At 41.6% G+C, this 25,321-nt stretch overlaps 1 protein-coding gene across 2 annotated transcripts in view; it reads right to left on the bottom strand.

Moving 5' to 3' along the window:
* The window catches only part of STAG1 (STAG1 cohesin complex component), a 106,727-nt gene that overhangs the window by 44,621 nt on the left and 36,785 nt on the right, over nt 1-25,321 (bottom strand). For both annotated transcript variants that reach the window (XM_079976833.1, XM_079976834.1), the window contains exons 3-5: nt 15,642-15,744; nt 2,378-2,542; nt 207-303 (exon numbers count right to left, since the gene is read on the bottom strand). In XM_079976833.1, coding sequence (XP_079832959.1) covers nt 207-303; nt 2,378-2,542; nt 15,642-15,744 — 365 coding nt within the window. The remainder of the gene's footprint in view (nt 1-206; nt 304-2,377; nt 2,543-15,641; nt 15,745-25,321) is intronic.

Here is a 25,321-nt window from a genome sequence, read left to right as displayed (position 1 = left end):
ATTCTTTCAAAAATCTTACTTCTTTATTACCATTCTCTGTATAGATGTGTTCATACAGGAAAACACATGAATACACAATATACAAGTTATCTATCCAGGTTTTAGGTAACACACCACATATTATATTCCCCATTCAAGAAACACATTGGATGATGAGTTATACAGATTTAGAACAGTTTTATAAAACTCTTATCACTTATCCTTACCTCGGCATCCTGAACACTGGATGAAGAAGTTGATTAAATCCAGAAGTGCTATGTCCCTATCTTGTTTATATGACTCAATCCAGTCATCCACTACAGACTGTCAATAAAATAGAAGGTATATTCAGATATTCATATCAGAACTTTTTATTTAAGAAACTTTTAGTTGTTTTCTTCAAAAAGTGCAAATAAATCCAGGTGGTTTATTATGACATCCCAAGTTTGTATAAACAGAACCTTTTGTAAGAGGGGAAGAGGGCTAACCCTCTCAGTTCAAAGGCCACATTTATCCCTAGTCAACTCGGGGGGGGGGGGTATAAATTTGAGTGTACACCAGAAATCCAGTTAATTTCATTTAGGTCAGACTTTAGAGAATTGCAATATTATAAGCATGCAGAACTAATGTGAGGAATAGTTCTAATTTGTCAGCAGTAACTAAAAAAAAGAAAAAGAAAAGAGGAAGCAATCTTATTTCAGTAAGTGTATTTGGATGATATCCAACTTAAGTCATTGATGTGTCTGCTCTTAGAATGACTGGGTTGGTTATCACCCTTAGCCTCCCTTCCATCACACAGAGAAACTGGACAACCTAGCGATCAAAACCATATCCCACGGTGTCTGCTTCAACACGCATATACTAAAACTGTAGCTCATATTTAGAGCAACTATTTTTTTAGCATCTTTTCCCATTTTTCTACTTCTGTGCACACAGTATTTTGAGTCCAAGTGTCAAATTTAAAAGCTTTCCCATTATTTGGCGGATGAGCATTTTGGATAAGTTAATGAAAGTATATTATGGCCTAATAATATCTCTTCGAATGTGGCATGCCCACCTAGTAATTTTGATATGTCTGCACAGCTGCTTCAAATGTATATTCAGCTGCTCTTTTCCTTAGGAAGACTGTGTACATTAGCCCTCAGTTGCTGTGTACCTTAGCAATTACTACCCCACCTCTACTGTACTCTCAAAATGTTGATAGTTTCATCCAATGATTTTTTCTAAAATCTGGTCTACACATATGTAAACCCACAATACAGTCACCTAAAAGGTAAAGGTAAAGGTACCCCTGCCCGTACGGGCCAGTCTTGACAGACTCTGGGGTTGTGTGCCCATCTCACTTAAGAGGCCAGGGGCCAGCGCTGTCCGGAGACACTTCCGGGTCACGTGGCCAGCGTGACATCGCTGCTCTGGCGAGCCAGAGCCGCACACGGAAACGCCGTTTACCTTCCCGCTGGTAAGCGGTCCCTATTTATCTACTTGCACCCGGAGGTGCTTTCGAACTGCTAGGTTGGCAGGCGCTGGGACCGAGCAGCGGGAGCGCACCCCGCCGCAGGGATTCGAACCGCCGACCTTTCGATCGGCAAGTCCTAGGCGCTGAGGCTTTAACCCACAGCGCCACCTGCGTCCCACAGTCACCTACACAGTAGTAAATAACATCCCCGAAGTTCAGCCATTTACCACTGCAAGTTGCTTTTTTCTCATACAATTTTGAAAAATGGCTGAGACAAAAAGTATTCCCTGAAATTTCATACTAATTCCTATGTTTGGGGTACTTTTTTGTGCCACCTAATAGAAAATACAGTATTGGGATTCTCTAAAAGGTCCCATGGGGTTTTTCAAACAAAAACTAATCTAAGGAAATAGACTTAGATAACATGGGCTTGTTGGGGAGCATTTTACTACTCCACAGTTTATTTTAATTTGGTTTGGATTACAAAAAAGTCCTTCACAACCAAATTTTTGGTTTTTTAATTGCTTGACATAATGATTTAAGAACTGCAGTGAATGCCAAAAATCACAGAATTTGTTATTTATTTAAGATATAAATACATACTTGGAGGGACTCAACAGAAAACAATAGTAAGTTACAAATACTGGTTTACAACCAGTAATCTGGTAACAAAAAGGAATCATCTCTTAAGAATACCTTTAAAACTCATTACTAATTAAGATTCCATATTTCCATATAATCAAGATAACCCAACCCCACTCTTCGGCATAAAGCCACGATAGTTGTACTTGGTCAATACATTTCCTTAGTGGGAATTTACCTAGCTGTTCCTCCAAGTACTTTGTGTGCCAACTACCAGAAAACTTTTCTGGAAATGTACTAGGGTTCTGAATCTAGTTTTTAAAATTTAACAGAGCCTTCAACGGGCACCCATAATTTTACCTGCATAGCACTTTTGCCCAACTTCACCACCTCAAACAAAGTGACAGGTTCCCCTTCTCCATTTTGTTGTGGGTGACCATTAGCTCTTCCTCGACCTGTTCCTCTTATTCCAGTTTCAGAACGGAATTTTTCTGCTGGAGTCTTTCGAGGCTTCTTATTGGCAGACTGGGAAACAGAAGAGCAGGGAGAAAGAACCTTGATGCCTTTATATCATTCTGATCCTTATACTTACAGTTGTATTGTATGAGAGTCCAGAGTTTTGAATTATCAGCAAGAAAAACAGTGCATTTTAAATATGCATCTTCATTATTCATTTCACTTCTGTATGGCTTTATATTTTAAAGAAAAAAAATCTCAAGATATTAGCAAAACATGACACACCAATTGATTAACTTAAGTTCACAGGGCTGGATCCAGAGATAAACATGCCAAACGCAGCTGACAGAACTTGACTTTTTCTGCCGCTAGCTCCTCAATCTCCAAAAAAGCTTCTTTCAAGGGTCAGGGGGCCTTATAGAATGGTGTGAGTATGGCAGGGATCCTTGATGAGGCAGCTTCTCACACAAAGCATTGCCTCCTAATTTTTGAGAAATCCCCATTCCTCTCCAGCCCTTCTCAGCAAAGAACAACAGGGTTCCCCATTCTTTAGTTCTAGCTCTTGGGAGGAAGTTCTGGGGGAGAGAAGCAGGACGAGGAAAGTCTGTTTCTGCCAATCCTTTGACATGCTTAGCTCTGGATCAAAGCCATTTAAGCAGATATATGTATTTTATTATTATTTTCATGAGCAGCTTTGCTCATCTAAGAAGAGCAGGATGGATGGATAGATGCAGGGCTTCTTTCAAGCCGGAACTCACTGGAACTGAGTTCCAGCATCTCTGTAGTGTAGTGGCCGTGCACCAGAGGCAGCAGGCAGCACAGCGAAGAAGAGAAGCTATTTTGCAGAAAGCTCAACAACTCTGGTTGGTTCATTCACACTAAATGAATGAACCCAGATAGATGGATATATGTGTGAATGAATGGAATGCCACGCAGTAGATAGCTCTCCCAGTTCAACATTTCCTCTAACCTTGAAGCACTTTGTAAAGAGGCACTATTTTAAATTTGTTTAGGTAGCTAACGCCCATGATGAAAGAAAATTGGGAAAAGGCTGCAAAATTCGAGCTGAACATTTTGGTCATGTGTTATGGCCTTATTTCCAATTACAAAACCCAAAAAGTAGACTGTAAAAACAAACAGGGGTATTATAATCAATACAACAAATAGTGTATTCTGGCATTGCTTCAAAGGTTCTGTGAGCACCCCCCCCCTTCCGTTCATAAAGGGGCTGTTTTCAACTTAGAAATAAAAATCCTGATATATCCTCCTGTTTCTCCTAAGTCCTCCTTCCCGTAGCTGAGGTGCAAGTAGTTATGCATTGGCATTTGCACCAATCACTTTCAAGCATGTCCACTTTACATCCTCATGTCTGAATTGCAAAGCAAATCTTGCTTTGCAATGTGAACACATACTCCTCTGGTATAAAAACTTTTCAGTGTCTGCTAAAAACATTTTTGTTCGGACAAGCCTACTCAGGTGTTTAGGTAGCTGAGGTATTTTTAAATCTCTTTACTGTTTGGCTCTCCATCATGTTTTACCTTCATCTTAGTCAAACTACCAGCTTAAGGTATCTCCAATTCTGCTCCAAGGCAACCAAAAGTCTATGGTACCTCTCTTTCCTATGCTGATTTTCTTTCTGTCCTTGCTCTCATTGAGCAATCTATTTTTCTTCTTCTAGAGTTTATGCTTCTGCTTTTTCTTCAAAGTAAAGGTAAAGGTACCCCACACCATTTGGTCCAGTCATGGACGACCCTGGGGTTGTGCGCTCATCTTGCTCTATAGGCCGAGGGAGCTGGCATTTGTCCACAGACAGCTTCCGGGTCATGTGGCCAGCTTGACTAAGCCGCTTCTGGTGAACCAGAGCAGCGCACACAAATGCCATTTACCTTCCCCCCAGAGCGGTACCTATTTATCTACTTGCACTTCGTCCTTTCGAACTGCTAGGTTGGCAGGAACAGGGACCAAACAACAGGATCTCACCCCGTCGCAGGGATTTGAGCCGCCGACCTTCCTATTGGCAAGCCCTAGGCTCTGTGGTTTAGACCACAGCGCTGTTAGTTTTTCTGTGTTGCCACTGTGCAGTGCTTTGTAGTCACAAGACTCTGTTTTGCACTCCACACATTCCAGACTGTTGGAAGTCTCACGGAAGACAGGAGATGGATGTGATGTTACTGTTCCCTGTTCCTTTGTTTCAGTTGCCCTCTGCCTTTCACAGAGAGAGCATGTGTTTTCTGTCTGCGTAGTTAGGAATAAAACTCTTAGCAATGTAGCCTGTGTTTCTCATCCTTCCCTGCGTGCTGGACACTCTGCTGAATGGGGAAGCGTGCTTGGAGCCTGATCAAAGGCTCAGGCTGTTAATTATCGTCGAAGGATGAGCTTTATTAGCTTGGTCGTAGCGGAGATTCCGACAAGCGCCACCTGCTTTCTTCAAAGCATATGTTTTTAATTACCTGCTTCAGAAACTTCTATCTCCCATTTCCCTTTCACTCTCCCCCAATTTCAATTATTATTTTGGCATTCTTACCAAATCTTCTCAAGTTACCTCAAGTTCTTATCCCTGTATTTTACTCTGTTTCCTGTAATATTTTGCCAAGGCATGTGTTAGATCTAGTCTGTCTGATTTTGATTTTCATCTGTGTGGCACTTCTCTAGGCAGAGTAATAGCCATAAGCATGGTTTGGCAATTTGGATGTCACATGAGATCAAAGCTGACAAACTGTATTTTGCAAATCGACTTCGGAGGGAGGGAGGGAGCCTGCAAGCTGACATCAAGGTTTTTGACAGCCAAATCATAGCCTGGTCATTCTGTATGAACTTGAGCAATAGACTACTGACAGAATTACTATTTATTTCACCTAATTCTAATGTCTCACTTTCTAAGGATATTGGCAATGTTTCTCTCCACCTTCTAGTTTTCCTTTTATTTTAGGTTCAACATTGTCTTTTCCTGGTCAGATTCATTCTAGTGCTAAATCTTGTGGTTTCTTTATAATATTTCTAAGATTTATTCAGGTTTTTTTCTAAGAATACTGCCAAACTCCAGGTCAGGCTTAATTTCACACATTGTTTTTTGTATTTTGGGCAAGTTTTCCAGTTTCTCACCTTCAGCCTTTGATTTGTTAATTCTGGAGCATTGCCAACCTTTCCCAGGTCTTGCAATGATAATCTCTCTCCTCTTTCCTGTACTTCACATTGGCTGCCTATTCAATCTTGCACTTAACACAGATTGAATCTTTACTTCTTAACCATTACATGCTCCAACTCCTCTCTATTCCTGCTCTTCCTTCCCTACTCACAGCTTGTTCTTGGGCTTTCTGCTGTTGACAGCATTTTTAATACATGTAAATCAGCACTTTGTTGCTGTCTGACAAATGCGATAATTTTCTGTTTATGTTGATGATACTTTAAATTTTCTTTTCCCCTTCCCATCCCCCATCTTGTCATCTTATTTTGTTGTAATATGAAATATTGGTAGGACTTGCCTGCTTTGATTTGCAATCTGCATGATGCCTAGCACAGCAATAGCAATAAAATTTTAAAGGCTGATGATTGAAACATTAAATTGGAGTCATCAGTACAGTGCCCATAGATGCCACGGTGCCTGTAAATGCCTTCATTGGCAGAGACCCCAGACACTGAACTTTTGGGGTTCAACTGTTTTTTAAAGAAGGTGTCTAGCCCTCCTAAAAACAAGGCTATGAAGCAAAACATGCAGGTACCCTATCTAAGCAATTTCTTTGAAATGAGTCAATCTGGCTGCTTCTACTTGTCAGTAAGTCAAACCTGTCATTGATAAGTAAGCTGCTCGGACACCAGGCAATAGGAATTCCTGGAGTTCAAAGAACTGCCATTTCTTCCTGCTACTGTCATATTTTAGTTCTTGAAAACTCTATAGTAGTACAGTGGTACATCGGGTTACATACGCTTCAGGTTACATATGCTTCAGGTTACAGACTCCGCTAACCCAGAAACAGTACCTTGGGTTAAGAACTTTGCTTCAGGATGAGAACAGAAATCGTGCTCCAGCGGCACGGCAGCAGCAGGAGGCCCTATTAGTTAAAGTGGTGCTTCAGGTTAAGAACAGTTTCAGGTTAAGAACGGACCTTCAGAATGAATGTACTGTACTTTTGCCCCAAGCAACCAGGGTGCATCTTTTCTGTGGTGGATTTGTTTGCGATCAGGTAGTTCCTAAAGTTATTTTCTGCAAATTTTATTACACAAGACAAACACGCACAAATGCAAAACACAAAAACTCTGCAAAGCAGCAACCATATTTTCCCCCAATGACAAGCCTCAGCCAAAGTCTAGGTTGCCATTCTGTACCCACTTACCTGGGAGTAAGCCCCATTAAACACAAATAGATGTCTGAGTAGACATGTATCCTATTGTACTATAGGTTAATTATACAATGAATTATTAATAACTGCAAAGTCTTTAGCTACTGCACAACAGGAGCATAAGCTGCTTTTTTGTGTTTTGCATTTGTGTGTGTTTGTCTTGTGTAATAAAATTTAAATCACGAGATGAACATGCATGTGTACTTCAGCCCTGAGCCAGTCAAGCACAATCTGTGAAATCCCAAATTTATCAAAGACAAATTCTACTTTTTGTCCCATTATTTCTATCATAACTGGCTAACAGCTGACTTCAAAGAGCAAGGCATGTGGTGCTAAAATATAGGCAAGGTCTGCACAACTTGTGACTCTACTGTGTAGGTTGCCTATCAATAAACTAGGGGTAAGGAACTGTATCCAGCTGCCAGACAGGATCCTTACCCACTCCCATCTCCCACAGGCCAACTTCTGGAGATGGGCAGGATCACACACCTGTCGATCACCTGATGTTACAGTCAGGTGACTAACACCTGTCAAAGCTCAAAGAAGGTCGGCATAACTGATTAGCTAATTGTTGTTTAGAACAACTTTCTTTGAAGACATGCCAAGCAGTTTATTAGCCTTGGGAGCATGCCTTCAAAGAGGCATTAACTCAGCTCATTGTCAGTTAGGGACAGGACCTTAGAAGTCTCTGCAGAGTGAGAAATGCTCCTAAAAGTGGAATTATTTCCCCCTCTACAGAGACAGCAGTTTATATTCTAAGTGCTGGGGAAGGGCTTTGAATACGAACTGCTTCCTTTGAAGAGAAAAAAAGAATACTCCTTTAAAAAACAGAACAATCATGTATTTTAAAAACTTGTATAACACTGTATGAAAGTTATAAGTGGTATCCAAAGGAATATTGCAAAAGCCCACTGAGCCCACAAATCATTGTCAATTAACTAATAGTCAGGTGCCTAGAACATGATGCACTTGGGGCTTTTCAAGCACCATTGATCAGCTGATCAGATGCCTGCCAAGCTACTTTCATGCTTTTAACTCTAGGTAGGTGTGATTTGGCTGGGAGGCCTGGTTGGCCTAATCATGTAAGCAGGCAGTGGGTTTCACACCCTTGCAATACACCTTATATGTATACTGCCTTTCACAGACTGGCTCAATTTATTATTTACTTATTAAATTTGTATACCGCCCTTCATCCACAAGTTTCAGGGTGGTTTACAACATAAAAATACAAGATAAAAACAAAAAATACATAATAAAAGCAATTCAGATTAGCAGGCCTGATACTGACTCTACATTGGGGTGGCTAACCTTTTTAGAGTCAACTCTCTGGGGGCTGCATGTCAAAGTTGCTGTGTGGCTGAGGTGTAGAGGTGGGCCTAAGGTATAAAAGTGGATGTGGTACATTTTCACAAATTTCTTTTAAAAATTCTTTTTAAAAAGCCCCAGTAAGGGGCACACAGCACAAGCAGTTAGTGACTGTGTGTCATGTACCAGGCCCCACTCCAACCTAGGGAACTGTGGCTGTCCTATCAGCCAGCCCTTGAGTCTGCAGCTGCTGATTTTGAATGCCAGGTTGGCTATGAATAAGATCTTCCTCATCCATGACCTGATTGTGGACAAGTTGGGGGGTTTCAGGTGGAATATACAGTAGCGCCTCGGCTTACGTTACCCTCGGGTAACGGGAACTTTGGGTTGCGAAAGCGGCAAACCCAGAAGTGTTTTGCCACGCACACATGCGCAGAAGCGCTCTACCGCATCGTGCACATGTGCAGAAGTGGTCCCTCTGGTTGCAGAAACCTTGGGATCTGACCGGAGCTCCGGAATGGATCCCGTCCGCAACCAGAGGTACCACTGTATATTGCTCTAAACACAAGCTTTTTTCTCCACTATTTCCACCATTTTATTGCAAAATTCATATATACCATATACCCACTCATCACTCATTTTTTAAAGCCATAAAGCAATATTGTGTGCAAACATGCCAGCATACATAAACAATCTATCAGCAGGTATCGTTTTTCGTCTCCAAACATTTATATGCTCCTGCCATTCCTTATATACCCTGGGTATAGCATAGATTCCAAGATCCAAATGTATTCTTTGTTATAAATGGTATAGTTATTTTTGTCACGTTTCTTTTCAGTTTGAACATTACTTTTTCTTGTTTCAGTTTGAAATACTTTTATTCTCCCTCCCTTTTGTATTTTTACCCAATCCGATTCCATGCTGACTGAAACCCAGAAAAGGATATTCCCTTGGATATTATTTATCTGATGAAAGCCTCTCACAGAGTGGTGGCAGTAGAGTGTTTGGTCTAAGTATCTGATAGCACTTACAATTGCAAGTATATATATCAAGTATGCGAAGACTACATTTCAGCATAACAAAATACAGCAGGATAGTTACATATATTCAATACATAATTTCCTTCCTTATGTTCTATTAAAAGAGTGTTTGTTTAAACTGCAGTTTAAAGCACATGCATATAATAAGGGCAGGAAGGGTTATCAAAGTTATTGAGCATTTTTCATTAGGATACATTGTTTTCAGTTACTCCAGCTCATGAGTAACAAATATCCAACTCAGACAGCTTTAACATTGTGAGTTCTGTCTTCCATCAATATCCCTGCCTCCATTTCTTTGGGCCCCCAACTCATTCTGCTTGCTATTCTTCACTTTAAGCCTTGTTACTTCCAATCCATTCACAACACTTGCAAAAATCTCAAACTTTGCTCTGCCTTGTCATTCCAAGACCAACAATTCAGAACAAATTAAGCCAGCTGACGAAAAACTGTAAATTTAATAATACATAACTAGCTTTCCAATAAACAATATTCACTCCAATTAAAATACATGATTTTTAATCCCATGTAAAAGTAAAACAGATGGGCTCCTTGCTTGTATGCTGCAATTAACACTGCTGAATCAACTGACTATGCAAAATAAAAACAAACCAGAACCTGAACAGGCTGCAGAGTTCAAAGACAAGTAGTCTTACTCATCGCCATCTTCACCCCAATGTTTATTCAGGAAATTTCTTGTTGTTATCAGTATGCACAAGATTTCCAATACAAAAGATTTGTTCCCACCTAACTTGTAAAAGATTCATGTGAAATAAGTAAATGTATTACTTCTTTGCTTCCTCCCTCTGAAAGTCTCAAAGAAGCATTTTGCGTTGCATATTTTCCTATTTGAAAGCTCACAGTGTGAAGAAGCTGTTTCTCTGCTGGTTGTTGAACTGCAAGTTTCCACTCAGTGTATATGAGTAATACATATCAGCTACTGAAGCCCTTCATGTGTCATTCTGGCTCTATAGGCAACACAGCAAAATGTTGCCATCTCCTACAATGGTGTCACAAATCAGATCCTAGAGCTCCAGGTGTTGCCAGTTCCTTTACTAGTTTCAAGTTGGCTCGTTTAGCAACTCACCATTTTGGGTTATAAACCAGGATTCTAAGTTCATACATAACACTAAGCCAAACCTCTTTGAAAGAGAGACTAAACCTGGCAGAAGTCTTCCTCTGAGCTATGCAGAAGGATGAAAGGGGGAAAGAGCTTAGAAGCTCATGGCAGCTCCCCACCACACTGCTGAACTATGGCTTAGCTCAGAGGTTTTCAAACTTTTTGAGTCCATGGATCCCTTAATCAACTACATTCTTTCTGTGGCACCCGTGGGGCTTAGGAGGCCAGTTATGTTACCCCTTGCCTGCAGAGCTCGCAGCCTCTCACTCTTTTTTGAACATCCTCCCTTGTGGAGGGGTCCCTCAGCCTCCTCTCCCCTCTCCTTGGGAGTCCTCTGAGCAGCTGCTGCCGATGCCGTCCCTAGTTTCTGAGCTGCGCCCCCCTGCCCCAAAGGGAGATGCCTCCCAGAGGCACCATTCACATGCAGAGCTTATAGCCAGGGCTGCTGCAATAAACAGCTGTGCAAGCCTTTGGGAGGCAAAGATGCAAGAGGGCATCAGAGGAGGGAGGGAGGGAGGGAGGGAGGGAGGGAGGGAAGGAAGGAAGGAAGGAAGGAAAGAAAGAAAGAAAGAAAGAAAGAAAGAAAGAAAGAAAGAAAGAAAGAAAGAGGGACAGAGGCCAGTGTTGCCATGGCACACTGGTTGAAAACCACTGGCTTAGCCTAATAAATAATATTAATAATTTAATGAGTTTATTAAGTTCATTTTAATAAGTTTACTGAGAAATAGTGGCAACAAAATGCATTTTCCCTCACCAACAAAATAAAGATAGTGTCTATTTTCAAAGAAATTCACATATGTCTCCCTCTCCTTACCAATTTAATTCAAGTCTGGGCTTTACCACAGATCCTGCTTTCACTGCCAGAGCTCAATATAAGGAATAAATGGTGTCTGGGCATACAGAAAATTTTAGATATTTTATAAGTTTTTATCATCAGTAAAAGTTCTTTTTTAATATTCTTTTTTAGTGCTTTCCACACTTTTGCGGCATTTTGGTTAGCCCTAATAAAGGTATCACCCAGCAGATTTTGGATTCCCCCTCCCTTATAAACCAAGAGAGCTACCTTTGTAGCTGATTTTTAAGTTCAAATAAGCTCTTCCAATCACCTACTATCTCATTTCTAACTGGAGACACCAGGGATTGAACTTGCAACTTTTGAATGAAAAGGATATGCTCTATCACTAAGCTGATGTTTCCTCCCAAAAGGCTTAAAGGCTGACCACTGGCCAGATATTCAAGATTTCAGTTACGTAAAAGATAATTCAAAGTCTTGATACAGTATCACTTGCCTTGTTACATGCTTTCACATGAGAATTAAATTCTCCCATTTTACTCATTTTAGTCTCTGGATCATTCATACACATTTTTGTTTGGGAGGGTGAGGTGAGGCTCTCCAAATTAGAAGGTGAAATTGGGAGGGGGCAATCTGGTAAAAGCCTTTATGGGATGTTTGCCAGGAACACATATCTGAAAATGTGGGACTTCTATATCATTTTATTGATTTCTTTTGAATATTTATAGGCTGCCTTTCCAAGCAAAGCTCTCTCAAGGCAGATTACATAATAAAAACTTAGAAATGCAACAGTAAAAGTATTAATACAAAAGAATTTCTACATGTACACAAACTTAGTCAGCAATAACACCCACCCACCCCAGAATATAAAAACCAATTTACCAAAGTAATCTATTTCACAGAGCAATGCAGCAAAAAATATACATTATGTATAAGCTTCCTGAAACAAATAAGCCCTCAGAGTCTTTCTAAAGGTCTGTATGGCATCTCTCCCTTCCCTGTTTAACCATTACTGGCAGTAGAGACTGAGAATTTCCAGTGGTAACCAGATTTTCTGTTTCTATTTTTGTCACACTTTGCCAAAAACAACACCTGTATTCACTAAAAGAACATACCTGTTGCATAATACAGGTGTTGCAAAAGGGGGGAAGTTGTATTATTTTATATTACATCAATGTTTCCTGAAAGCTAACAGTGCATGCATGAGTGCTAGCAACTGAAATGACTTTATTTCTCATCTCCAACTTTTATTACTAAACACTGAGTGTATTTTAATTGGAAACACACACGTCATGTCTCTTAAGTCAAGTAAGATTTAAGCACTGAGCTGATTTCTTAAATGACATTTACTATTGGCACTAATTGCACCAGAACTCTCCCTGCGCTGTGTGGAATATTGTGTAAACAATAAAATGATAACATCAAGACATTCTAATGCAAATAGATTGAACCAATAATTATAAACAACTGCCCACCAAAGCCTGCTCTTTAGGAAACTCTTTAAAACATGCACAGTAAGCTTCTTCAGAGCATTCTGTGTCATATTTTAGCAGTGATAACTAAACAAGAGGGTCGTCTTCCAGAGTCCTGGATTTTTTCTTACACAAACTTATACTTCTAAGCCAGTATAACACCACCATTATAGAAAAACAGTTGTCTCAAGTTGGACTGTATACTGACATTTCTTTCCAAGAGATACTTTGAGACTGTTAGGATCTTGCACTAATTGCATCTGTTCAGACGTAGGGCAGACTCTAGGTCATGTAAAACTTAGTTGACTCCTGATCAGCTACTAATTTCAATACAAATGAAAGAAGTATCTGCTTTCCCTTCTGCTAACAAGCAAACTTTGTTCTTTCCCTTGACAAGGAGTAGACATTTTGAATAATACTTTTATATTTCAGACTACATTATTACAACTAACTGGGGAGAAACAACAAAACCAGACTTCAGCACATGCTGAAGGTCTCCCACTGAGACCTTTGGGACTTAGAAGCACTCAACTTTTGCTGTATTAACTGCTATTCCAGCAAGTACTGAGTACATTTGCTTAACTCTTATCAAGGCACATGCTGACATGCCTTACTATGGAAATTTTAGTGTCAATTTAAACCACCACAAATTAAAACAATTTAAAGACCAAATAATGAAATCACAGCATATACGTTTGAAGGAAGTACATGCCTTTAAAAAAGTCATTATGTACACTGGGTGCACATGTATCAGGATGCTGAGAGCAACTGTAACTTGTGTGTGTGCCTATAGTGCATATAGAATTCAAAGAAAGGTAGCTGCTTGCAATATTAAAAACTTAGCACATTACACAGTCATAATATTCAATGCCAAAAAATGTAAATTAGCCTCTAAAGATTCTAGTGCAAGAAACAAGTCCCAATCCCAAACTGAATTTCAAAATAAGTCAGCTATTCCATGACACAAACAGTCTTTAAAAGGGTTGTGTTCTCCACTCACAATCAATTAAAGCTTCTCTGCTCCACCAATAAATGCCATTTTCCACACTACAAAGTTAGGCACGCTACCATACACACTAATCTGTTAATTTGAAATGAGTATTTAATCTTGAAATGTACATAGGGGACACAGATGGTGGAATTCAACATCACACTACTACAAATCTGGCTTTTAGGAGCATGCAAAGCTTGCAATAAGCCACCATGTGCCAGAAAAAAGCTCAGGAAGAAATGGTGTTGAAGAAGAGAGAGGGTGATGAAACATGAGGAAATTTATAAGAATCTAAAAGAGTGGCAAAGACTGAAAGTAGCAAGAGCAGGTTGGATTCATGAGAGTAAAGGTTTATCTGCATAGCTGATTTAATGGTGCTCTAGAGACCCTTTAACTAAGAACCATTTTCTAGCATTCCTGCACAACTGAGAAACCAAATCTTCCATAACAGGTTTATTATAGTTACAGATAGGTAGCCGTGTTGGTCTGCCATAGTCAAAACAAAAAAAATTCCTTCCAGTAGCACCTTAAAGACCAACTAAGTTAGTTCTTGGTATGAGCTTTCGTGTGCATGCACACTTCTTCAGATACACTGAAACAGAAGTTTCCAGACCCTTCTATATAGTGAGGTGGGGAGGGGTATTACTCAGAAGGGTGGTGGGAATGGGTGATTGGCAGATAGCTGTGATGAGCCTGTTGACGACTCTTAACGACTGCAATAGGTCTTACAGGAAAAAGCAAGGGGTGAGAAGGTGAAAAATGGCTTTGTCATGTATAATGAGATAAGAATCCAAGGTCTTTGTTCAGACCAGGACTCTCCATGGTTTTAAGTTTGGTGATAAGTTGCAATTCAGCAGCTTCTCTTTCCAGTCTATTTCTGAAATTCCTTTGTAGTAAAACAGCTACTTTGAGATCTTGTATAGAATGTCCTGGGAGATTGAAGTGTTCTCCTACTGGTTTCTCTGTCTTGTGATTCCTGATGTCTGATTTATGTCCGGACATAAATCAGACATCAGGAATCACAAGACAGAGAAACCAGTAGGAGAACACTTCAATCTCCCAGGACATTCTATACAAGATCTCAAAGTAGCTGTTTTACTACAAAGGAATTTCAGAAATAGACTGGAAAGAGAAGCTGCTGAATTGCAACTTATCACCAAACTTAAAACCATGGAGAGTCCTGGTCTGAACAAAGACCTTGGATTCTTATCTCATTATACATGACAAAGCCATTTTTCACCTTCTCACCCCTTGCTTTTTCCTGTAAGACCTATTGCAGTCGTTAAGAGTCGTCAACAGGCTCATCACAGCTATCTGCCAATCACCCATTCCCACCACCCTTCTGAGTAATACCCCTCCCCACCTCACTATATAGAAGGGTCTGGAAACTTCTGTTTCAGTGTATCTGAAGAAGTGTGCATGCACACGAAAGCTCATACCAAGAACTAACTTAGTTGGTCTTTAAGGTGCTACTGGAAGGAATTTTTTTAGGTTTATTATAATAATTAAGCAACATGAATTATTCTATAGGTGACATCCAATGATACCCAACTAACTGTGCAACGGAATTCCACTTGTGAAATGCAATTTCTTCTGCCTCTCCTTTCCACGTAGCCTCCTGCATTCCCTCTCTGCCTGACAGCCCCCTGCTCCAGAGCAGATTTTGGAGGCATGCAAGAGACTGCAGAGTGGAGGAGAGGAACATAAGCATAAGCAGAAATCCACTTGCAAGAGGCTGGTATGCCACCCTGTTTTTAACAACCTTGGTAAACAATTCATCCAGCAAAAGCAAAATATTTTCTTGCCATTTTCAGAAAAGTCTTATTATATTCTGCAAACATTATATTTTGAAAAAAAAATCAAACATTTTGCATATAAAACCTGCTTGAATACTTAAAATACTATATGTGACACAAAACAAAATATGAAAGGTTAACTTCTCTTACAAGCTGACTTTCTGCTGCACTAAAGCATCAATACTACTTGTTTACCAATTACACGGCAAGCTTTCATACAGATTAATATATAAAGAAAACTTCATGTGGAAATTAAGAAAATGAAATGCAAGAACAGTCTTAAAACAGGTATTCAAAGAAAAAAATAAGTGGCATACTGGAGGTCTGCCAGGACGACCGCGTTTTCTTTTCCCCTTCAGTTCAGTTTCTTCCAGTTCACTACCAGCATCTGAATGTGCAGTAGTTTCATTTGTAGAATCCCTGAAGGAAAATGCCAGTTAAAAATAAATTAGTAAAGAAATTATTAATGCATAACTGAGTAAATATTTGGCCCCAACACTACTTTTTAAACAAAACTAAGGGGCTAGTAAAGCTGGTCCCAAAATGCATGTTGTCAAGCAAGTGAAGCTCTCAGTTCACAGGATGACTACTGACAGGAAGGAGTGTGGACGATGCAGCAGGCAACTGGATCAGTTCTGTGTTCATGACATTAAAATGCTTGGAATATGGGGTGGAAATTGACTGGGATAATAGACAGGTAGGGCATGATGAATATTTATACATCTTTAACCACATTTTTCTTACTTAAAAAAATTCACTTTAAAAAAAACAACAAACTACTGAAATCAAAATCAACATTATTGTTAATAGCATTGTAGAAACATGGAATGTTCACCCAAAACAAATGAAGTTTCCATACGAATCATCAGGTTACTACTGCTTTAGCTACATTCTCCCACTTCTGCCTTCTACCATGCTGCTCCCTATGCCTGGTATATACCGTAACTCCCACTATATCTCCCTCTCTTTCTCTGATAAAAACTTTCACAAATAGCATACACAGTAAAAAAATAAAGCCATCTCATTTTACAGCTGACAACATTAGGATTATACAGAAGTGATGAGACTGTTCAGTACCTGCCCAGAGCAAATATTGGTTTAAGAACCTCCAAACAACAATAACCAACAACTAAAAGTAACAATACTGAAAATGGTGAAAAGGCCCAGGTTAAATGTCTACTAACATGTTATCCTACAGAACAGGTGCCAAGGATGATGGAAGCTTTAGTCCACCAACATCTGGAGGGCCACAGAGATTCCATGGATTTTGTTACTTGCTGTTTCAGTAGGTTGGAGAAAGCCCTTCAAGGCATTCATTCACACATCAAATGTTAGCACAGATTTAGGAAACCTTATAACAGGTCAGACTATTTATTCTCATAGTACAGTACTGCCTACTCTGACTGTCAGCAGCTCTCCACAGTTTCAGAAGAGGTCTGTCCCATCACCTGCTTTGAGATCCTTTTAACTGGAGCTGCCAGGTACTGAACCTAGGACCCTCTCGATGTGAAGTACGTGCTCTACCACTGAGCTATGGATGCTCCATCATTGCTGCAAGCTGTTCCTAACCCAAAGTCAAAAAACAAAATGGTATTTTACCTGCAATATAAATCTATGCCACAGCACTCATGAATGCCTAAGTAAAGGGTTCGGGAAAGACATTCTTGCCTGTAACTGGTACCTCAATTAAGAAAACTCTTTCATACTAAAATAGAAGGGAGGGGAGAGGGGGAAATGTTCATTTGTTAAAAGCAGATGAAGATTAGCAGTGTGAAATTAAAGGAGAATCTGAAAATGTTTATTTGGAGAATAATGATCTATAGCTGATTTGGATTTCAGAGAGCAGTGCTACAAAATGGCTTCTGTATGATATGTAACACCGTGGGAAATGTATAAAATTTCTAAGACAAGTATGAGAAATGCTGGCATTGAGAGCTATCTAAAGGAGACTTTGTTCTGGTTCACACATCATATTAAACCGTAGTTGAGAACAGTGCCGGATTTACATGCAATCTGAGTGGGCTATAGCCCAAAGCCTCATAATCTGGAGAGGACTTGGCCTCTTGCCATTAAAAAAAAAAGAAAAAAGGCAAATTTTACTACCTAGGCCCAGTTGCTTAGCAACATTAAACACATGATCTATCAGTCTATGACTGCATAACAGTTACACAGGTGCCTACTTACTGTTTAATAAAGTTCATGGAGGCTTTAAAGCTACCCAAAATCAAATGATAAAGTCAATTATGAAGCAATACAAGTCCTCAGATCACTGGCTATCATTACAGCGTGCATTTTGAGAACAAGGGAGGATTATTTTATATCATTGTGAATCATAATATTTAAATTTGACTTTTGTGAAAATAATGAGTAAGCGATATAAAAGTGGTGCTAGTAAATGAAAGCGAAAACAGAACAGAAGGAAATGTTCCAACGTTTAAAGCCAATCACATCATATGGCTTTGTACAGCATGCAGAAACAGCCCTACAGAATCGCTCATATACAGAACATTCATTTTTACAAACAGAAGAAAATCAGGTAGAATATATGAGCAGTCTGAGCATACTAAAGAACAACCAGTTCACATACAGAACATAGCTTCCCAAGAACTTCAAGTACCACTACAAGTACAGAAACTTCTGGAGAAAGTGACAATGAAGTGACAAGACCTACAGCCAAAGGCACAAGGCACTGAGAGAACGTGCCATGAGATAGTTACACTGAAAGGAGAAGTTCGAGCTCATTACCATCTTAAAGAATGGAGGGGGGGGGGGAGTAAATTATCTCAGCGAAAGTCCTAGCATTACAGACACAAAAATACCAACTGCTCATGCTAATAGTAATTTCAGAGACAATAATGGTATGGGCTTATGGACTAAATAACACTAAATAACAAGGAAATATCATTCTGGATTGAGAAAGGTCCACTGGAACATCAGCACTGGATGGACCTTTTAGCACTTCAAAGTGAACATACAAAAACCAAGCCCAATTCTGCTCGAATAATTTATTCTATTCCACCAAAGTAAATGGCCCACCCTTGAGAATGGCTAGTGTATTCTCCCACAAAATAAAGGTCTACTGCTTTGTGTGCAAACTTTTCTTTAACCAAACTACCTCAACTACAGCTTTAGCTTCTACTGGATTTGATGACTGGCATCATGCTTATCTTGTTCAAACCTAAGGAAGCTCTAAAAATCGTATGAACTCTATGCTAACGAACTTAACAAGAAAGCGTGATCAAACGCTCATATTAAAACTCGAAGAGCAAATCAAAGCAGAGCAGGATTATTGGAGGCACATACTTCAGTGAGTTATTGTAGTGATTTGGCAGAACGTGGCTTTGCGTTTAGGGGAGCTGATGAAGCATTTGGTTCAGCAAACAATGGTAACTTTCTTGGATTGCTTGAATTAATTGCCAAAATTGATCCCTTCCTGTGTGCTCACATAAATCAGTAAGGAGGTAAAGGCTCTGGGTCAGCCATTGTACTTCTCCAAAACCATATGTGATCATCCAATTAATACAGATCAAGAAACAATACTGAGCAACATCAAACAGGCAGGTTATTTTAGTTTATCAGTAGATTCAACCCCTGATGTTTCCCATGTAGATCAATTTATTCTCATTGTTAGATACGTTTCTCTAATGATGGATTACCAGTTGAACACTTTCTTGAGTTTTTACATTCTTGACTCCCACGCACATCAGCAGAGCACGCATAAGCCCACCTCGCTACACCCCCGTATAGTGTAACCCTTGTTAAAAAAACCTTCTACATAGGGTATTGTAACTTTCATGTCACTTTTGGAAAATGTGTAAAGTAAAAAATATTTTATTCACAGACAAGGCTTGTAATATAGAGGTTTAAGCTATAAAAGCCACACAATTGTTTTATCAGCAAAATAGACGGCTTAGCTGTTTAAGACTACTCTCACAGAAAGAGGTCAGGCAGTAAGGAGCATACAAGACTAATTGGGACATTACAGAAAAATCCAACCTTATTAACTCTAAAAATATGTTCTTGCATTCAGGGCCACTTCATAAACACCTAATCCCTGATGTCATTAAAACAAACAGAATAGCTGTTTGTTTTAATGAGCTGAGGAGACAATATCTCAAGTTACATCCTCTTCAGTTATGTTCTAGCTGTTAAGTCTGACCAAAGTTAAACGGACTAAATTTGAAAATGCTACAGTAAGGAGGCTTTCAGAGCAGATTTAGCTAATCATGAGGGTCCACATTTTCATTCATTACCACACTTACCATGGAAAGCATGCTGCCATTTTCCAATGAGCCCCTGGCTTCCTCCTAACAGAGTTTGAGTGGGTGGGGATGGTCCCAACAAAGGTGCAGCAACCATAACCCGCTCCCTAGCACCATAGCTGGGAAAGCTAGGAGCTGTTTGCTGTGTTGCTGAGCACCTTAGTGGCACAGTGCCAAGTCCCCACCACTTTCCCCAGCTTTGAACTAGAAACTGAGGAGTAAAGGGGGGAAATAAGCCTGATCTCTGGTTCCATGACAAAGTGTTGTGGCAGTCACAATTTTTGGTATGACTACCTTGGTAAGCAAATGATGAAGTTACAATCCCTGGGAAAAACATAAAAAGGTTTAATAATGAAAAGTGTAAAGTTTAGACAAAAGTGGCCCATGCTGTGCTTCCCAAGTAACTCACCTGACCTTTACTCACTTCTAGTTCACACATTTAATTGTTCATTTTTTCAGCTGAGTCACCTGGGAATGCAAGCTATCTACCTGCATTACCCTTGGAATCTAGGCACTCTTTACCAATTGGCTATAGAAGGAGTTGGATGGAGAAGGTAAAGGGTATATATTTACGGGGAGTTTGTGAGGGAATCAGGGCTCTGTGGACAGGAGGGAGCCTCTGTGAAAAAATCATCACAGCAGCAGTGGCAAACCACCAGGCAAGTTCAGCACTTGTTCAAGTTCAGCAACCGGGTATGGTGGGCAGAAAAGTAAATTCACAACTTGTTTAACCAAGAACTTAGCTTATTAAATTTAAGACTTTTTAATTAAAAATATTACAGCAGCTTTTAATTTAAAAGACTAAAGCAGTTATGAGGCTAGGAAGCAAGCACAGGGAGTGATATCCTATGAGTGCCATACCTATGACTATATGGCTCTGGCAGCTTGTAGTTTCATAGGATACTAAAATAGAATATAACAATTTGGGTCCTGAAAACCTATTGGGGCACTTCTAAAGGTGGGTGGAGTCAGGATTAGAACCTATACTTCTTAACACCAAAGAGACTTTCTGCTGACATTCATTATTACTAAATGCCCCCGGGTAATTCTGCTAACAGGCACTAGTACTAATTTTTATCAAAAGCTAGAACAGATTCCCACTTAAAGTATTTAAACTAACTCAAACACTACCTTCTCAGTTACTTCATATACTGCATGCACACTGTACATCAAGAAACCTTTTGACTAGAATCACCAATTAATAGAACTAAAGGGTTTCCTTTGGGAGGGTAGGGAAACTGCAATCTGATAGTTGCAGAAAGGCAGATTACTGTCATTCTTTGTCCAATAGCAGCATTTTTCTGCTGTTAGCAGAAAATAAATTGCTTATATATTCTCCAGAGTAACCATCACCAGTTGCAGTTGCTTGAAGAAATACACCAAGCAAGACCAAAAATGCACTGTGGAGCACAGAATCTTGTAGCAAACATATTCTTGCTATTCTCTTACGCAACACAAATAACATGATTTTAAATTCCCATATTCTGAAGAAAAAACTGAATATATATGGCACGTTTCCAATAAATTATATTTTTAGATGTTTTTAGCCATTTTGAAATGTTTTTTTTTTTTAATTGTATTGGTTTTTAACCACAGAAGTGTTTGCTGCCTGGGCTCCTTTGGGAGGAAGGGCAGAATAGAAATGTAATGATAAAAAATTAAATGGCTGAACTGAGTGTAATTTCTTCACCACAATCAAAGTGCACAATCACATATGCGATTAGGAACATTTATTTCAATTTGCAGTTCACCTACCCTCACAGCAGTATTAAAGGCTTTGTGGCCCCAGTATAATAATAATAATAATAATAATAATAATAATAATAATAAATTTTATTTATATCCCGCCCTCCCCAGCCGAAGCCGGGCTCAGGGCGGCTAATAACAATAAAACAGTACAAAAGTACAGCACAAACAACACTCTAAAATCATTCATTATAAAATTAATTAAATTCAAGCCACTGGCCACCATTGGGCCAGAGCTCCACGAAGATTGCCAAGGGAGGGAGACAGGCTGTGCCCTGGCCAAAGGCCTGGCGGAACAGCTCTGTCTTGCAGGCCCTGCGGAAAGATGTCAAGTCCCGCAGGGCTCTAGTCTCTTGTAACAGAGTGTTCCACCAGGTCGGAGCCACAGCCGAAAAAGCCCTGGCTCTAGTTGAGGTCAGCCTAACTTCTCTGTGGCCTGGGACCTTCAAGATGTTTTTATTTGAAGACCGTAAGTTTCTCTGTGAGGCATACCAGGAGAGGCGGTCCCGTAGGTATGAGGGTCCTAGGCCATATAGGGCTTTAAAGGTTAAAACCAGCACCTTAAACCTGATCCTGTACTCCACCGGGAGCCAGTGCAGCTGGTATAGCACCGGGTGAATGTGATCTCGCAGCGAAGACCCCGTAAGGAGCCTCGCTGCAGCATTCTGCACCCGCTGGAGTTTCTGGGTCAGTCTCAAGGGCAGCCCCACGTAGAGCGAGTTACAATAATCCAGTCTGGAGGTGACCGTCGCGTGGATCACAGTGGCTAGGTCAGGGCGAGAGAGGTAAGGAGCCAACTGCTTAGCTTGGCGGAGATGGAAAAATGCCGCCTTTGTTATAGCTGCAATCTGTGCCTCCATGAAAAGGGAGGTGTCAAAGATTACACCCAAACTCTTAACGGACGGTGCTGGCACTAATTGCGCCCCCGCAAGAGATGGGAGTTGCCCCCCAATCCCATATCGTCCCGTCCCAGCCACAGGACCTCTGTCTTCGAAGGATTTAGCTTCAACCGGCTCCCAGGTAACTATGCAGCCACAGCTTCCAAACATCTGGTCAGTGTGTCTGGGGCCGAGTCAGGATGGCCACCCATCAACAGATAGAGTTGGGTGTCATCGGCATACTGATGGTAACCCAGCCCAAAACTCCGGACAAGCTGGGCGAGGGGGCGCATAAAGATGTTGAAAAGCATCGGGGAGGGTATCGCACCCTGAGGTACTCCACACACCAAGGAGTGGCGCGATGACAATTCCCCTCCCAAGCGCCACCCTCTGTCCCCGACCAGAGAGAAACGAGCGCAGCCATTGAAGGACTGTGCCCTGGATCCCCACATCGGCAAGGCGGTGGTCCAGAAGTTCGTGATCGACCATGTCGAAAGCTGCTGACAGATCTAGAAGAATCAGCAGCCCCAACCCGCCTCGATCCAGCTGTCTACGAAGATCATCTGTTAGGGCAACCAGAGCCGTCTCGGTCCCATGACCAGCGCGGAAGCCGGACTGGAATGGATCCAGAGCCGATGTTTCATCCAGAAACCCACCAAGCTGTTCAGCAACCGCTCTCTCAATCACCTTACCCAGGAACGGAAGATTCGAAACCGGGCAGTAATTGGATAGATCTAAAGGATCTAATGATGTTTTCTTTAAGAGCGGGCGCACCACTGCCTCCTTCAGTTCCCCTGGGAATGTCCCCGTGCCAAGGGACAAATTGATGATATCCCCCAGGAGGGCCTGCACCTCGTCTGGACACGCTCTAATCAGCCAAGATGGGCACGGGTTGAGAGGACAGGTGGTGGGCTTTCCAGCTCGGAGGAGTCTGTCCACATCGGCTGGGGATATCCGGTCGAAGTGGTCCAATACTGGACCCGAGGACAGTCGAGGGGCCTCCAGTTCCTTTATTGTATCCAAATTGGCAGGGAGGTCATGGCAGAGCAACAAGACCTTCTCCGCAAAAAAGCTCGCAAATGCCTCACAGCTGTGCGTCAAATTGTTATTTAAATTTGGCTGTCCCTCAAGGGACGTTAAAGACCTGATTATACTAAATAATTGTGCTGGGCGAGAGCTAGCGGATGCAATGGAGGCCGAGAAGTAAGACTTCTTAGCAGCCTTCACTGCCATCTCGTAGGTTTTCATAAAAGCCCTATAAGATGTTCTTGAGGCTCCGTCACGGGCACCCCGCCATACTCGCTCTAGCCATCTGAGGTCCCGCTTCATTTTCCGGAGCTCCTCGGTAAACCAGGGAGCCCAGTTTCTGTGGGGTCGCAGAGGGCGCTTCGGTGCGATCTGATCGATGGCTGCCAGGAGCTAGATATTCCAGCCCTCAACAAGCTCAGTCAATGAGTCGCCAGGGGGAGCAAGGTCCCGCAAGGCTTGGCGGAATCTATCAGGGGCCATCAGCCTCTGCGGGCGAGCCCAAATCGGCTCGCCACCTAAGCATGGTGGGGGTGGAAAGTCAATCCTGGCTTTCAGAGTGTAGTGATCAGACCATGGCACCTTCATCGAAGGAGACATGATCACATCTATACCTACGCCAAAGATCAAATCCAGCGTGTGGCCTGTTTGATGTGTGGGGCCCGAAACAAACTGGGAGAGCCCTATGTCGCCATGGAAGACACCAGGTCCAGAGCCTGTGAGGAGGGAGTGGCATCAGCATGGATGTTGAAGTCCCCCAATACAAATAGGTTAGGGAACTCCAAGGCCCAGCCGGCCACCGCCTCCAATAGGCCTAACAGGGTGGCTGCTGGTGCGCTAGGTGGCCGGTACACCAGCCAGACAGCCAAGCTCTCCTCGGAGCCCCACACTAGGCCAACACATTCAATGCCGGGGATCGATGACGATGGTAGAGCCCTGAAAAGACAATCTTCCCGGATTAATAATGCCACCCCTCCCCCCCCGGCCCACAGTCCGGGACTGGAGGACGGAGAAACCCGGGGGCACCATCTTTCGTAAGATAACTGTTGCCCCTTCGCGCACCCAGGTCTCCATCACACAAGCTAGATTGACCCCCTGCGAGATAAAGAAATCTCGAAGGGTGGCGGTTTTGTTGCCTATAGACCTGGCATTGCACAGCACCAGTGACGGAGGTGAGTAATCCTTGCTCACCCTACCCTCGTCCCTCGGGATGAGGCGCAGATTGGAAGGGGTACGAGCATATCCATATCTCGATCCCCTTCGCCTATAACATCTGCCCCCCCCCCGTTTGCAGTTCTGATGAGAACCCAGGTCTATATACACTTGCCTTGCCAATAAATTTTATTTTATTCCCTAGTTTATCTGCTGGTAGATACTCTGCCAACTTCTGTACCATTAACAATTAGTATTAAGCAGCAGTATGTACAGGGTGAGTCCTTTAAAAGAGGCCCCGTGGATAACAGAGTACAGCGGTGCCCTGCAAGACAAATGCCTCGCAAGACGGAAAACCCGCTAAACGAAAGGGTTTTCCGTTTTGGAGGTGCTTCGCAAAAACGAATTTCCTATGGGCTTGCTTCGCAAGACGAAAATGTCTTGCGAGTTCCTGCGGGTTTTTTCCCCTCCCCCCCTTTTCTAAGCCGCTAAGCCGCTTATCAGCTGATCCGCTAAGCCGCTAAACAGCTGATCCGATAAGCCGCTTAACAGCTGATCCGCTAAGCCGCTAAGCCGCTTAACAGCTGATCCGCTAAGCCGCTTATCAGCTGATCCGCCAAACTGCTAAGCTGCTTATCAGCTGATCCGCTAAGCCCCTAAGCCGCTAATAGCGCTAATCCGCTAATGGGCTTGCTTCGCAAGACGAAAAAACCGCAAGACAAAGAGACTCGCGGAACGGATTCTTTTCGTCTTGCGAGGCACCACTGTACACATGTTCCATGTGGCCTCTTTTAAAAGACTCACCCTGTATATGATTTGTTTTGGAATACCAAACTCACACCACTGGATTCTCTAACCTCATGGAATTCTCTCCTTTCCAATATGACATGTTTAGGTGGGGAAACCTAATAAACAATGGGAATGATTCGTACA

Source organism: Podarcis cretensis (assembly GCF_951804945.1).
Source record: "Podarcis cretensis genome assembly, chromosome: 5".
Lineage (NCBI taxonomy): Eukaryota > Metazoa > Chordata > Lepidosauria > Squamata > Lacertidae > Podarcis > Podarcis cretensis.
This window is presented reverse-complemented; position numbering and strand designations above follow the sequence as displayed.